General features: G+C 45.9%; 1 protein-coding gene across 1 annotated transcript in view; it reads right to left on the bottom strand.

The window, feature by feature from the left end:
* The window catches only part of LOC116824774 (metalloprotease TIKI1-like), a 103,293-nt gene extending 94,793 nt beyond the window's left edge, over positions 1–8,500 (bottom strand). Inside the window, exon 1 of the mRNA XM_032780316.1 lies at positions 8,381–8,500. Within this exon, the coding sequence (XP_032636207.1) occupies positions 8,381–8,500 (120 nt within the window). The remainder of the gene's footprint in view (positions 1–8,380) is intronic.
* Positions 8,501–13,141: the final 4,641 nt, after the last annotated feature.

Here is a 13,141-nt window from a genome sequence, read left to right as displayed (position 1 = left end):
CCACAGGAACCGGCATTAGCCATGGGCAGAATGGGCTCCATTTACCATCTCTTTGGAAGGACGGCACATTTGGCAGGAAAGCACACCCTTAGTACTGCACGGCAGAGTCCGTTCTGGACAGTAACCCAACACTTGAACATAATCAATCCCGTTGGCCAAAGCAGAGTTGTAGAAGTAGCTGCAGGAAGTTGCATCTTCTGCCATAAGGTGGTGCTAGTGTTCAAAGCATTTGACACCCCGACTCGCCTAGGAAAGCAGGTGTTATTACTTATGCCCATTTCCCCAGCAGCCTCCCCCTTTCCAGACACTGAAGGTGTTCAGGGGAGGTTGGGCAGCTCACCAAAGGGGCTACCTCTGGAGCTGCCTTATGTTTCTTCCACCCACTCTTCCCGCCCCCAAATCTACAACTTTGTTATAGGCCTCTGATTAGTAGGTGTCCAGTAAGTAGGGACAGTTTCTTAATTGTGCCAGAGTGCTACTCAGCATTGACTGAGAGTACGAGGTGGCAGTGATGCGAGAGGAAGGAGGGACTAGTGGTTAAAGCACAAGGCTGAGATGGGGAGAGCTTGGCTCAGTTCCCTGCTGTGCCACAGGCATCCTCTGCGACCTTGGGCACGTCACTTAGTCCCCATGCACCTCAGCTCCCCATCTGTACAATGGGGATAACACCCTGGCCTGCGCCCCAGAGATGCTGAGAGAGTAAACACATTACAGAGTGTGAGGTGCTCAGATACTAAGATACTGAAAGCCACCCAAGCACCCAAGATGGCAATTGTGGGTCAGACATGCAGAATGCATTCTGCAGTGGTCTGATTCTACTGCCCTGGACTTGGAGGAGAACACAGCCAGGACGAGTGCCTTTGAAAACTCCACCCTGTGCGTATCACGCACTGATCCTAACTTGCCCTTGTGCAGCTCTTCTATTGTTAGGTATTTTTTCCATGTCGTTTAGAGATAAAAGCAAGTAAACAAACATCCCCCTTCCCCCCCCTCCCCAAAGGGGAGCAGTTTGACAAAGTGCAAAGTGGCTGTGAGATAACACAGGAACAGTGGTGACGCTTGCTCACCCTCCCAGGGCTATGCAATAGTTGGCAGCCTCTCTCTCTCACCTCGTTTCAAGAGCATTTAGCAGATAAAGCCACTGGGTCTGATTCCACTAAGGGCATTTTACAGTGCTCCAGCAGCAGAAAGGGGCCTGAAAGTGGGCATTACACTTTACAGCCCTTTGACACTGCCAGAGAGATGCAAAGGGGGCCATGTAACTCTGCTAATTTCAATGATTTATTCCTGATTTACACCAGCGAAAGAGGAAAATCAGACTCTCAGGATCCAGAGGGGGATCATGCCACCCTCAAGTTTAGGCACAAGTCACTTTATTATGTATATTGTGACCATGCCTAGATGCCAGAAGGAGGAGAGGAAGGATGGTCCGGTGATCAGGACACAAGCCTAGGATTTGGGAGACCTTGGTTGCTCAGTTTGCAGGCTGCCTCAGTTTCCCCTCAATAAAATGGGCATAGTAGCACTACCGGGCCTCAGAGCATTGTTGTGTGGATACTCTAAAGACTGTGAGGTGCTCGAATATGACAGTGAGGAGGGCCAGATAAAGACCATAGCTAGATAGGCCACAGCAGAGATCAGACCCCTACTGTCATAGGCACTGCAAACACATATTATAGGAGATAATATGTCTCTACCGCAAAGAGCCCACAAAGACAGAAAAGAGTCTGAGGGAAATAGGGAGGCAAAGTGACTTGCTTAAGGCCAAATCACAGTTGCTAGTAAGACTAGGAACAGAATCCTGTGCCCTCACCACTAGGCCAAGCTGTCTCCCCAAATTAGCTGATCCAGTTACCTTTTACAACTCTGTGTGCACCTTGACTTCCTTTTATTTGTTTTAGCAGAGCAGAGGTGCCAAATGCTCTTGCAAAGAGGTGTTTCCAGTAGCCTTTTCATGGATTTATTTTTGAGACATCATGAAATAGCTTGAATCTGGGGACTGGTCTATTTTAAATGGACAGCGAAAGGTTTAGTTGCAATTGCCAGCTTGCTTGTCCAGGAGGAAACAAGCAGCATTGACAGGACCGTAACGGGACATAACATTCAGTCCCCAACTATACACCTCCTACTTCGTTTGTCTGTTGACACAGAACGTTTCATGTGCTGACAAAGATCCGTTGGTAGATCAGAGCTAAAACCTGCCAAACAGGAAGGTTTATATGACATCCGCACAAAGTATTTTATTGTAACACATCTATCAGGGATACTGTAATTTCCCTCCCCAACAGTTATTTCAAAACCGTTGGACCCTTGTATTGGTTGCAGTAAAACACTACAAAGATACAGAAAATGAATAATGCAGCTAAGCAATGGAAACAAACAAAGATCTCCAGTGGAATTACACTGGGCACCTGGTTACCAGAAAGCTAGTGACAAATGAGCAAGAACATAGAAAATCAACAAGGAAAGGACTCTTCACTGGCAGTGTGATGCAGTGGTACAGAACTGAACTGGGGATCAAGAGTACTGAGTTCTAGTCACAGCTCTGTTTTGACTTGCTGTGTGACCTTTGGCAAGCCACATCACCTCTGTTCTTCCCTCCCACTCTAGGTCTGTCTTGCATATTTAGACCGTACATTCTTCAGGGCAGGGAATGTCACTATGTGAATGTACAGTGGCCCCAGTCTCATTTAGGCCTCTATCACTGTAATAGTTCAGAGCCAGAAATAGAACCCAGGTCATCTGCGTCACAGTCCAGTGGCCAATCTGCTGCACCACATGGCCTCTTTGAATGTACTACCATAGTCTCATTTTTTTTTTAAAGTACTGTAATACAAACCTAGGCATACATCCCTCAAGCAGCCCCAAAATCTTATTCTGCATGTGCTTTTTGCACTCCTTCTATCCCCTTTGTCTCCTGCTTATCTCTTTCAGTGTCCCATCTTTTCCCATTCCACTTAGCTTGTAGCTATTTAGTTGGAGACTGGTCCTGCTTTGAGCAGGGATTGGACTAGATGACCTCCTGAGGTCCCTTCCAACCCTGATATTCTATGATTCTATTCAAAGCAGGGACTGTGCCCCGATCCTCAAAGATATTTAGGTGCCTAATGACTTTTGAGGATCAGGGCCTATGTCTTTATACAGTGAGTGAAGTGCCCCATGCACTTATATGCAAATGTTAAATACATTACTAATAATATTCTCTTCATTTCCCCCCCTTTAAATTACTGACATACTTAATATCCTAAATCTAGTTTAATGGAGTTTGCCTGGGGAAAAGGACTGCACTACATACACTGTTAAAATAAACCAAATTCAATATCTTTTTCACCAGAGAGGAAAAATAAAAATAAGTTTTCAAACTAAAAGCCAGAATTTAGAGCAGACGGATGAGAGAACATAAAGGGACAAACTGTGTATACTCTTTTGAAACAAATATAATGGGGAAAGTTAGCCATTTAGATTAATTGGCCCATTTATCATGAACAATGCTCCTTACACTAGTAAACAGTTAAACTGCTAATCCCTGGGTGCTGGCATTAAACACATAAACATGCATCAACATTTAGCAAAATACTCTACCAGATCAAAAGAGTTCGTTTGTGAATGGGGAAAACCCTAAATGTTCACAAAAGACATCTTGCAAATTAATTCTTTTAAAAGCTTTTTTCCCCCAGGAAAACATAGAATGGTTTCTACTGTGCCAAAAATTCAGGATTTGGGGAGAATTATTGGCTGCAGTTTTAGCTATAACATGGAGCTTTGACAAGAAAGCTCTCTGAAGAATTATTTCAGAGTGGTAACCGTGTTAGTCTTCCACAAGGACTCCTCATTGTTTTTTTGAAGAATTATTGTTTGCCAATTCCTTAAAATAGCAACTTATCTCTTTCAGACACCCTATACACACACTTGCATCAGGATGGAAGGTTTGGGAGTCACAGAGGAAGGCAGGTGTAAAAGCAATTTAGGGAGGTAAGAAAAAGACACATCCCATAATTTGAAGAACTGGAATTTAAAAAAAAACAACAACTTTATTCTCTTCAGGCACAATGGGGAATGTTGTTTAAAAAAAAAAAAAAAAAAGAGAGAAAGATGGAGTTAGAAGTGCTCATGTGGCATTTCAAGAGCGTGTTTCCTTTATACACAACACCCCTTTGAAAATAGCTGGATACTCCTATTCATACAACCTGAAAATAAAATCTATCATTGAATAGTGTCATTTCTCCCACTGTCCTAATGACCTGAGGAAGCAGACTGCCAATATGGAAAACTACAGGCGGTCTCACATTTTAATGGCATAGTAATCAGGAGATAATGAGACATCATTAACACATTTCACCTCAGGTTTTCTTGACAAAGGGTAAAAGTCTTGTTGCATCAACTGCTGGTGAAAATATGTTGTTTTCAATCAGAGGTTTGCGGCTTTCCATAAATACAATTTTTTCTACCAAAGTTTACAGATGCCCCAAAACTTTTTTGTTTTGCTTTTTAAAGTCCTTGCTACAAATTCACACAAGCCCATGGCTTCTACACCTCATGCTCTGAAGGGAGCCAAGCCCAGTCTGGCACCTGCGCTCCAGACATGACCCAGTTTTATGAGAGTGCCACCACTGATTACACTAAAATCTAGTTTACATCCTGGCTCCAGTAATAAATTGACTAGCCGGCTGGCAAACCGCCTTCCACCTTGGCAGGTGTTGAGCATCATCTGTGCTAGGCCCACTCTGGCATCTCCAATAAGCTGCCTGTAGCGTGACACACATCAAGTCTATAGAAAGAACAGGAGTACTTGTGGCACCGTAGAGACTAACAAATTTATTTGAGCATAAGCTTTCGCGGGCAATAGCCCACTTCATCGGATGCATAGAATGGAACATACAGTGAGGTGATATATATATATATACAGAGAACATGAAAAGGTGGGAGTTGTCTTACCAACTCTTAAGAGGTCAAGTCTATGGTGCTCCAAAGCCCCAATTCCTGATTGATTCTGACTGGGAAAGCCCCAGACTCTACTGCTGCCTGATGTATGGACAGTTCAGTAGGAGGCAGCAGGACCCAGGATGAGACAGGTGGGCTGCAGGTAGGCATCCCTACAGCCAGCGTGTGGGAGAGAAGCTCACAAGTGGATAGAGCAATAAAAAGATATCCCTGGCTTTCTCCCAGCTACCAAACCTTCACACAGCTCCTGATGACAAGGGTCTCCAACCTTACCTCACTGGTCAACTGCTACATCCTGCCACAGGATCCCTAAATCATTGTAAAACCAAGGGTGTATTGTGCACAGAGATGAGCCAATTGTGGATGTCACCTCCCTAATTATAGGGGCCCTGCATGTTGATGGATCTTAGCTACTTTCATGTCTGCTCTACACTATGAAATTTGCTGTGTCTGAACATTGTTGGCTGCAATCACGTTAGCTAACGCAGGCCTAAACATTAGAAGTGAGCGTGGATGGGGCAAACCATGTTGAGCATCTTCTGAGGTACATGAGAACAGGTCAGGTTGCCTCTAAGCAACACACTGCAGCACTTCTTAATGAACTAGAGAAAGAATGGCTAAGGTTTCCGAAAGTGACCAGTGACTTTGGGTGCCTTAATTTTTTGGATGCTGAACTTAAAAGCATCTGATTTTCAGAGGGTGGGTACTCAGCACTTTCTGAAAGTCAGGCCCCTTTGAAGTGTTTCAGATTGGTCACTCAAAAACTGAGGCTTCCAAAAATCACTAGTTATTTCTGAAAATCTTGGCCTTATACTTTTGTTCATCATGTTTTGTCCTCATCCTCACTTGCTGCTTAATCATGCTCAACATGGGTCAGCTAATACCACTGGGGGAATAATTGTGTTCAGACAGTCAAATTCAATTGTGTAGAGATGGCCTCAAACAGGCCAGTAATAACAAAAGTTTATGCTGCTAGTTTGCAAATTAGTATGGTTGTCAACCATTCAGCTTGGGGCTTGAGCGATATGCCAATAGTCTATCCTCATAAAAAATAAAAACTAACAGAAACACAGCCAGGTAGCAATTCTGGCAAACCGCGTGCCAAAGTAACGGATCACCTTGGCAGAAACGACGAGTCTTGGCAAAAGCCAGCAGCAAGCCATGACACTGAGAAGTTCTTTACTAAAGGTAAAACAAACTATGAAAGTAGATTCAGATTCAGGCTGGTGCCTGGAGCATAGGCAAAGTCTGACTTCTATATTTGGGAGGTGGGGGCAGCTCCAGTTAAGCCAACAGGGTTGTGCGTGGCGGGGGGAAAGAGGGCAAATTCCATGCCTGCCCAAGACTTGCACTTTTGGGGGGGGGGGTCAATGGCCCCCTCCCCGGCCCAGCCCAAAACTACATCCACAGCTTGGAGCTAAGCTGCACTGTAGGACACTAATAACTCCAAACACGAAGAAGAGCTCTGTGGAGCTTGAAAGTTTGTCTCCCTCACCAACAGAAGTTGGCCAATAAAGGACACTACCTCACCCACCTTGTCTCTCTTATACCCTGGGACCAGCACAGCTACAACACTGCAAACAACTCGTAACTCCCATCTGTTTCACGGGAGTGACTTGCCTCCTGAAGCAGAACAGTCCCATTTCTCCCAAGTCTGCGCTCATCCTTTTCTTGTGCCTGACTCGTGTGTGCAAACAAGCACTGTGGATGTGAAGTTTGGGATTTGTGCATGCCCATTCCTAGGGGCACGTCCCTGATTTGCACACATAACAGGCACTGCACATGCGGGGCACATACCCTTGCAGAAAGCTGGGCCACTCTGTGGGTGGGAGCAAGTCACTTTAATCTCTTTCATTCTCCCCATCCATAAAATGGGCATAATATTCCATAGCTACCTCCTCAGGGTATGGACTCATTAGTTAATGTTTGCACAGGTCTTTGACCATGTAACATGCTAAATCAGTGCCAAGTTGTACTATTAGTTTGTCTCCAGGCAACCATCCTAGCAAGACTTAGCTATACCATAGCAGGCAGGCACAGACTGAGGTCATCCTGCATTAATTAAACTAAAAGGTGTATTATGTCCATTACCATCAATTCTCTGTTTGCACATGATGCTCACAGTAGGCATTTAATCCTTCTGTGCTCTGATTTCACCTTCTTCTATATTAGGAGCTGCTCTAGCCAGAACTCTTTCTGAGCACTAAGGAAAAACTGCTGGTGGCTACTTTATGAGAAACTGGTTTTAGTTACACATTTCTTGCAGCAGTTCTTATTAAAAGAGAGCACCACCACAGGATTTCCATGAGGGAATAATACATTATGGGTACCTTAATAAAACTTGGTATGCCAGGCCTAAGAGGACTGGAAACAGACAAAAGAACAAGTCTTCTGTAAATTTTCTGTACTGTCAAAGACTCTATGGAAAACTGAATCACATGGTCATTTAAAAAGCCAGTCCGATATTCTCAAGCAATAAATGTCAGGAGCAAGGTTTTACTTTGTTTGGATCTATGTTCTGTTACCACTTTCAAGTTAAAAGGTTCCAGGGGTCATCCACAGAGCAGGCTTAGGACAGTTTGCAGCATGTTTACACTTGGCTCAGCTAGTGAACCGATTTGCCTGCCTTTTGCACAGTTTCATTCCGACTTAAAAAGTCTAGCACAGTCTATGGACCTAGCTAGTTGCATGTGCAGGATTTCACAAAAAGAGTTTAAGTGGAGATTGAACTAGACAGTTTAATTCAAACCATTTTGTGCAGAGAGAGCAAACGCTGGTGGCTTCCCAGGATCAAGAGCTAGAACTGACAGGATCATATTTGGAGAACACTTCTGACCGCTGGCAGGATGCGGGGGGTGTTGGAATTGGAGTGACTGGGGAAGGACCCGGAGCTGCAGAAAGTAAATCCGGCAGGAACAAGGCGAGGACCTACGCAAACAGCAGGCTGGCGCTCTTCACTCCTCCTTATCTCCCTGGCTGGGTCTCATTACGGGCACTGGAAATCCCATCACTTCACTATTCACTGGGATAGGTGCCCGGCTCCTTTCCCCTCCCCTGTCTCTGGAGGGATGTTCGCCCCTGCTCCGGCGGGTCTCCGAGCACGAGAGCTGAGCTGGAAGGGGCTTGGGGGAGGGACCCCACAGATCCCCGAAGGCAGGGCAGGGAAAGCGGGGAAGAGGGGGCATCCAGGACTTCCTTTCTCCCTGCGCGGGGCGCGGGCAAAGCCCCGAACTGCGTCCCACAAGCCAAGCGGGACAGGCGGCTGCCCCCCGCTCTCCCCATGGGGAGATGCCCCACGCCGGGGGAGCAGGGCGGGTCTCCGCCACGCCTGGAATCGCCCAGCCCCGGCAGCCAGGAGCTCCCGGCCAGGCAGCCCTGCCCTTGCCCCAGGACGGAGCCGCGCCGCACCGCACCGCACCGCACCGCGCCGCGCACTTACTTTGCGGTGGAGCTCGCAGCCGGCGGCAGGGTCCCCGCTGGAGGGGCTCCTGCTCGGGCGCGCGCGGGCCAGCAGCAGGAGGCAGCTTTGCACCAGGCAAGCCCAGGCGAGCTGCACCATCGTCGCTCCGAGCCCGGGGACTGGCGAGCCGCGAGCGGTGGCCGGAGGGGAGCGGAGTCACCCCCGCGCCAAGCCGCCCAGCCCCTGCCCCCTCCCCTTAAAGGGTCCCCGTGCCGCGCGGGCGGGGGGTCTCGCCATGCCGTGGGGGGGAACGGGGCGCTGCAGCCGCGGGGAGCCCTCCCGAGGGGCCCGGCCGCTCCGCTCCGCTCCTCTCCTCCCCGCAGGAGGCCGGGCTCCGCTCTGTAGTTCCTGCCGCAGCCCCTGGATGGAGGCACGAAGTCACCGCTCCGTGCGATTGGCCGCAGGAGGTGCCTAACCCTACGCTTCCCCCCACGCCCCCAGCCCTGCCCCGGGGGAAGGACACGGCTGCGCCCCTGGCCGGCAGCTTTCGGAGCAGCCCGCTCCCCGGGGTCTGCCCTATGCCGGGCAGGGCTGGGGGGCTGAGCGCCCCCTCGCTCTCCTCTGGCCTTTCTTTCGGGGAGGCCAGGCACTTCCTCTCTGCTGGAGGGGTCAGGCTCAGGCAGCAGGAATAATAATACAGAAAAGAGAGGGAAAATCAGTCCGTAGATTTTAATGCAAGCCAGAGACCCTCACCCAGCAGTTTCTGCAGCAAGCCCAGCACTTCTGTCTGAGCTACAGCTTCTCAGCAGGTCTTTTCGTTCTAGGGCAAGTAAATCAAACTGAAACACCAGGAAGGGAAATGACAAGGGAAGATGTGGGGCGAATAAAAACATATGGAAGCGAAAGCAGCGACAAGTTGGTTTGGATTTGATTTCAATTGATACATGCTGCAAAATCTAAGGCATGTGCTTAATTTTATAGACTTCATCTGTCCTTGCAGGACTGGGACCTAAACACTAAAATAAATTACACCTGACCTGAGCTACAGGTGAGAGTTAGAAGAGTTATAGTTAAAAGTAGCAAAGAGTCCTGTGGCACCTTATAGACTAACAGACGTATATAGTTAAAAGTTCAATTCATTTGCAAACAACATTCTGAGTTATTCAAAGAAAACGTAAAGTGCAAATACAAGACACGCACTAGAAGAGTTTAACTCTCCCTGTGTTAGGCAGCACTGGACAGGGGCTGGGAAAACAGGGTGCAATAAGACTGACTCTTTTTGCAAAATTGGCAGTAAGCTTGCAGAGGATGGGAGTGACACTGCTCCAAAGCTGTGTGTGGTGGCTGCATTAGATGGGCAAGAGAGAGAAACTGAATGCATAAAGGTCCTTGTGGTGCACTATTCATATACAATATAAATTCAAAGAATTAGGATAAAAATAAACATAATGGTGGGACTTCAAGAGATGCCAGCGCAACAGAGAGAAAAAAGGACCCAAGCCACGCTTTTAATCTGACAACAGCAAGGAAATTACAAATTAAAGCTGCTCCTAACTCATGCAGTTGAACTCTGGTACAGCAGCACAGATGGATGCCACAGAGAGTGCTATCCAATAGCCTGCTTTTCATTACTTTAGTGCCCTTTTATCTGCAGGAGCTCAAAGCACTAGATGCTAACACTAGGCAGTGTGTAGGTTAGAACCCTTAGATGAACATCTATGGAATTTTGTGGGATTAAGGGGGCTAATTTGTGTTCCCCAACAGTACACAGCTCCTGTTGTTGTGAGCAGGCATCTTCAAACCATAGAATCATAGAAGATTAGAGTTGGGAGAGACCTGAGGAGGTCACCCAGTCCAACCTCCTGCTCAAAGCAGGACCGACCCCAACTAAATCATCCCAGCCAGGACTTTGTCAAGCCTGACCTTAAAAACCTTTAAGGAAGGAGATTCCACCACCTCCCTAGGTAACCCATTCCAATGCTTCACCACCCTTCTAGTGAAATAGTGTTTCTTAATATCCAACCTAGACCTCCCCCATTGCAACTTGAGACCATTGCTTCTTGTTCTGTCATCTGCCATCACTGAGAACAGCCAAGCTCCATCCTGTTTGGAACCCCCCTTCGGGTAGTTGAAGGCTGCTATCAAATCCCCCCTCATTCTTCTCTTCTGCAGGCTAAATAACCCCAGTTCCCTCAGCCTCTCCTCGTAAGTCATGTGCCCCAGCCCCCTAATCATTTTCATTGCCCTCCACTGGACTCTCCAATTTTTCCACATCCTTTCTGTACTGGGAGGACCAAAACTGGATGCATATATATGTACCAGCCAACTTCCAGACATAAATACCAGCCAAAAGGGCAGGGACTATGGAGAGCAATGTGGCTTAGTTAGTGCATTGGACTGCAACTCAGCAGACCTTGTTTTTATTCCTGGCTCTGCTGTTGGCCTGCTGGGTGACCTTGGGCAAGTCACGTCACCACATTGTGCCTCAGTTTCCCCATCTATAAAATGGAGATAATGATATTGATCTCCTTTGTAAAGTGCACTGAGATCTACTAATGAAATTATTACTGCCAAGTTATCCTCCAGTGGCCAAACCTGTCACCTGAACAGTAATTCAGCCAGGGTTGACATAAGGGGAGCAGAGGATTCTCTGTGAATTTCCCTATGTTCAAAGGTTGGGGGGATTTTATTTTAAATTTTTACTTAGAATGTCCTGTTTTCTAACGTTTAAGTTTTTAAACCAAAGTGTTCTTCCAGCTTTTTCCTTTAAATTACAGGATACTTTGTCAGCTGTAACCCCTCTTATCAATTGGTTTGTCTGGGAATGTTAAGAGATTTAATACACAAATTTATTGGTTGTTAGTAGAAGTCCCTAATTCACTGACATAACATTGGGTTTGCAGGTTGTCTGAAACGGTTTCCATATAAATGGAACTTGATGATTCTTCCATTGTTTTTTCTCCACTCAACCATTTTTGGCCTGGGATACAGCATAAAGGGAGCCATTACGTTGGACTTACTCTTATCCTAAAGACTCCAGATTATTGCAGTACGAAACCAACCTCTGTCATCATTTTGTGATTTAGAAATACTGTGCACACAGAAAAGTTATTGCATTGGCCATGACCTTCATATGAACAATGTGATCCTTTCAAAAAGCTTTACATGGAAGAACCTGTTGCAACATTTTAATTGTCAAAGTTCAACCGTATCTGCTCTGATACTGATCAAAAGCATTTAAAATCTCAAAATTTTACATTGTCTGTAATCTCCAGTTAAAAACGTTGCACTAAAGGTAAGAGCCTGTGTGCCAGGCTCCAGCCAGAAGTGAATTAAAATGGCCAAGTGTCGCATCCCTCAACAAGCTTAATAATAGGAACTAATTATATTGGTGCTGCTATAATTCCTATACAACAAAACTGTTGTGACTTAAGCAAATAAAGGAGGAAATCTAAATACATTTATTTAAAGCTTGGACACCAGCTCACTCCACAACATGCCTTAGCATGTGAACCTATTGTTGGGTAGAGGTGATTGTTGTTTTGTCTTGTTTTATTAGAGACCAAAACAAGTAAAAGAAACCAATCTCTTGCAGGAGTAAGTCAGTCACATGAGGGGAGGGGAAAGGGTATGGAGTTTTGACATTCCCCAAAGCTGCATCCACAAACCAAGTTCCATCCTCCAAGACAACAAAATGCAGTGCCATTCTTAGCAGATGGCACAGACCTTCATAATCTCTTGCTTCATTTTTGCATGCACTGATCAGTAATGAATTAACAATGTGGACATTTCAAATGAGGGTTATTAGGCTTTAAAGTTAATACCCACTTGTGATGAGTAGGGGCTGCCACACTTCTCTGATTGCTACTGCATCTGACTCTGTGATGCCCTGTGCTTGGCACAGTCATTTACACTAGTGCAAAAGTAGGTCTAGAATGCTGCCATTCTGATTTGGCAGCATTTTAAACCCACCTCCCCCTGATCTATAGAATGTGCAGGGCAAGGGAGAATCAGGTTCATTGTTTCAGGCTGGCTAGAGACTCAGGCAGACACCACTGTATTAATGACACTCTGTTCACATTTTTAAAGTTCATCTGCACAACAGTAAGAGACAGAGATTAGGGGTGAAATCCTGACCCAACTGAAGTCAAAGGCAAAACAACCATTGACTTCAACGGGGTTACAAATTCATCCTTTATTTTTGTAATGAATGCTTATCTCCAAAAAAAAGGACCAGCTCAACAAGCTGCCACAAGCTTGCCCAATTCAGATCTCGAGTTAAGTATGTATTAACTTTTTCAGTTGTAATTTCCTCCTGAGCTTTGTGGAAGCGTGCACATGATAAAAATAACTACGTGCATAGGCAATATATAAAATGCATATTACTCTTTTAACAGATCATGCTAACCATTAAAAAAAATCAATGTGTTCTTCTGGCAAAGAGCCTTGGTTTTGACGAGGGATATAATTTACATGCAATATGTAAAGTAATCTCTTCAACAGATCTTATTTTAAAGAACTCCTCTTTGGAAGATAACTGGGCATTCCTAGACCCATGAAGAAGAACCAGAGATGTGACATTGGTTAGGCAATTAGGCTTTCAAATACTGTGGCTGTAAACCAATCACTGCTAAGTAAACAGTGTTTCAAACTCATCATCAGCGTTAGCAGCCAGGTGCTAAATACTGTGACAACATTTACCTACCATAGTAGTGTCCTCATTAACAATGCCCTCCTAGATGATGGGTGGAAAGTCAAGTGTTTAGTAAGCCAGCTCCACATCTGATGATCTACATGGCT

The sequence above is a fragment of the Chelonoidis abingdonii genome, chromosome 6 (assembly GCF_003597395.2).
Source record: "Chelonoidis abingdonii isolate Lonesome George chromosome 6, CheloAbing_2.0, whole genome shotgun sequence".
NCBI lineage: Eukaryota > Metazoa > Chordata > Testudines > Testudinidae > Chelonoidis > Chelonoidis abingdonii.
This window is presented reverse-complemented; position numbering and strand designations above follow the sequence as displayed.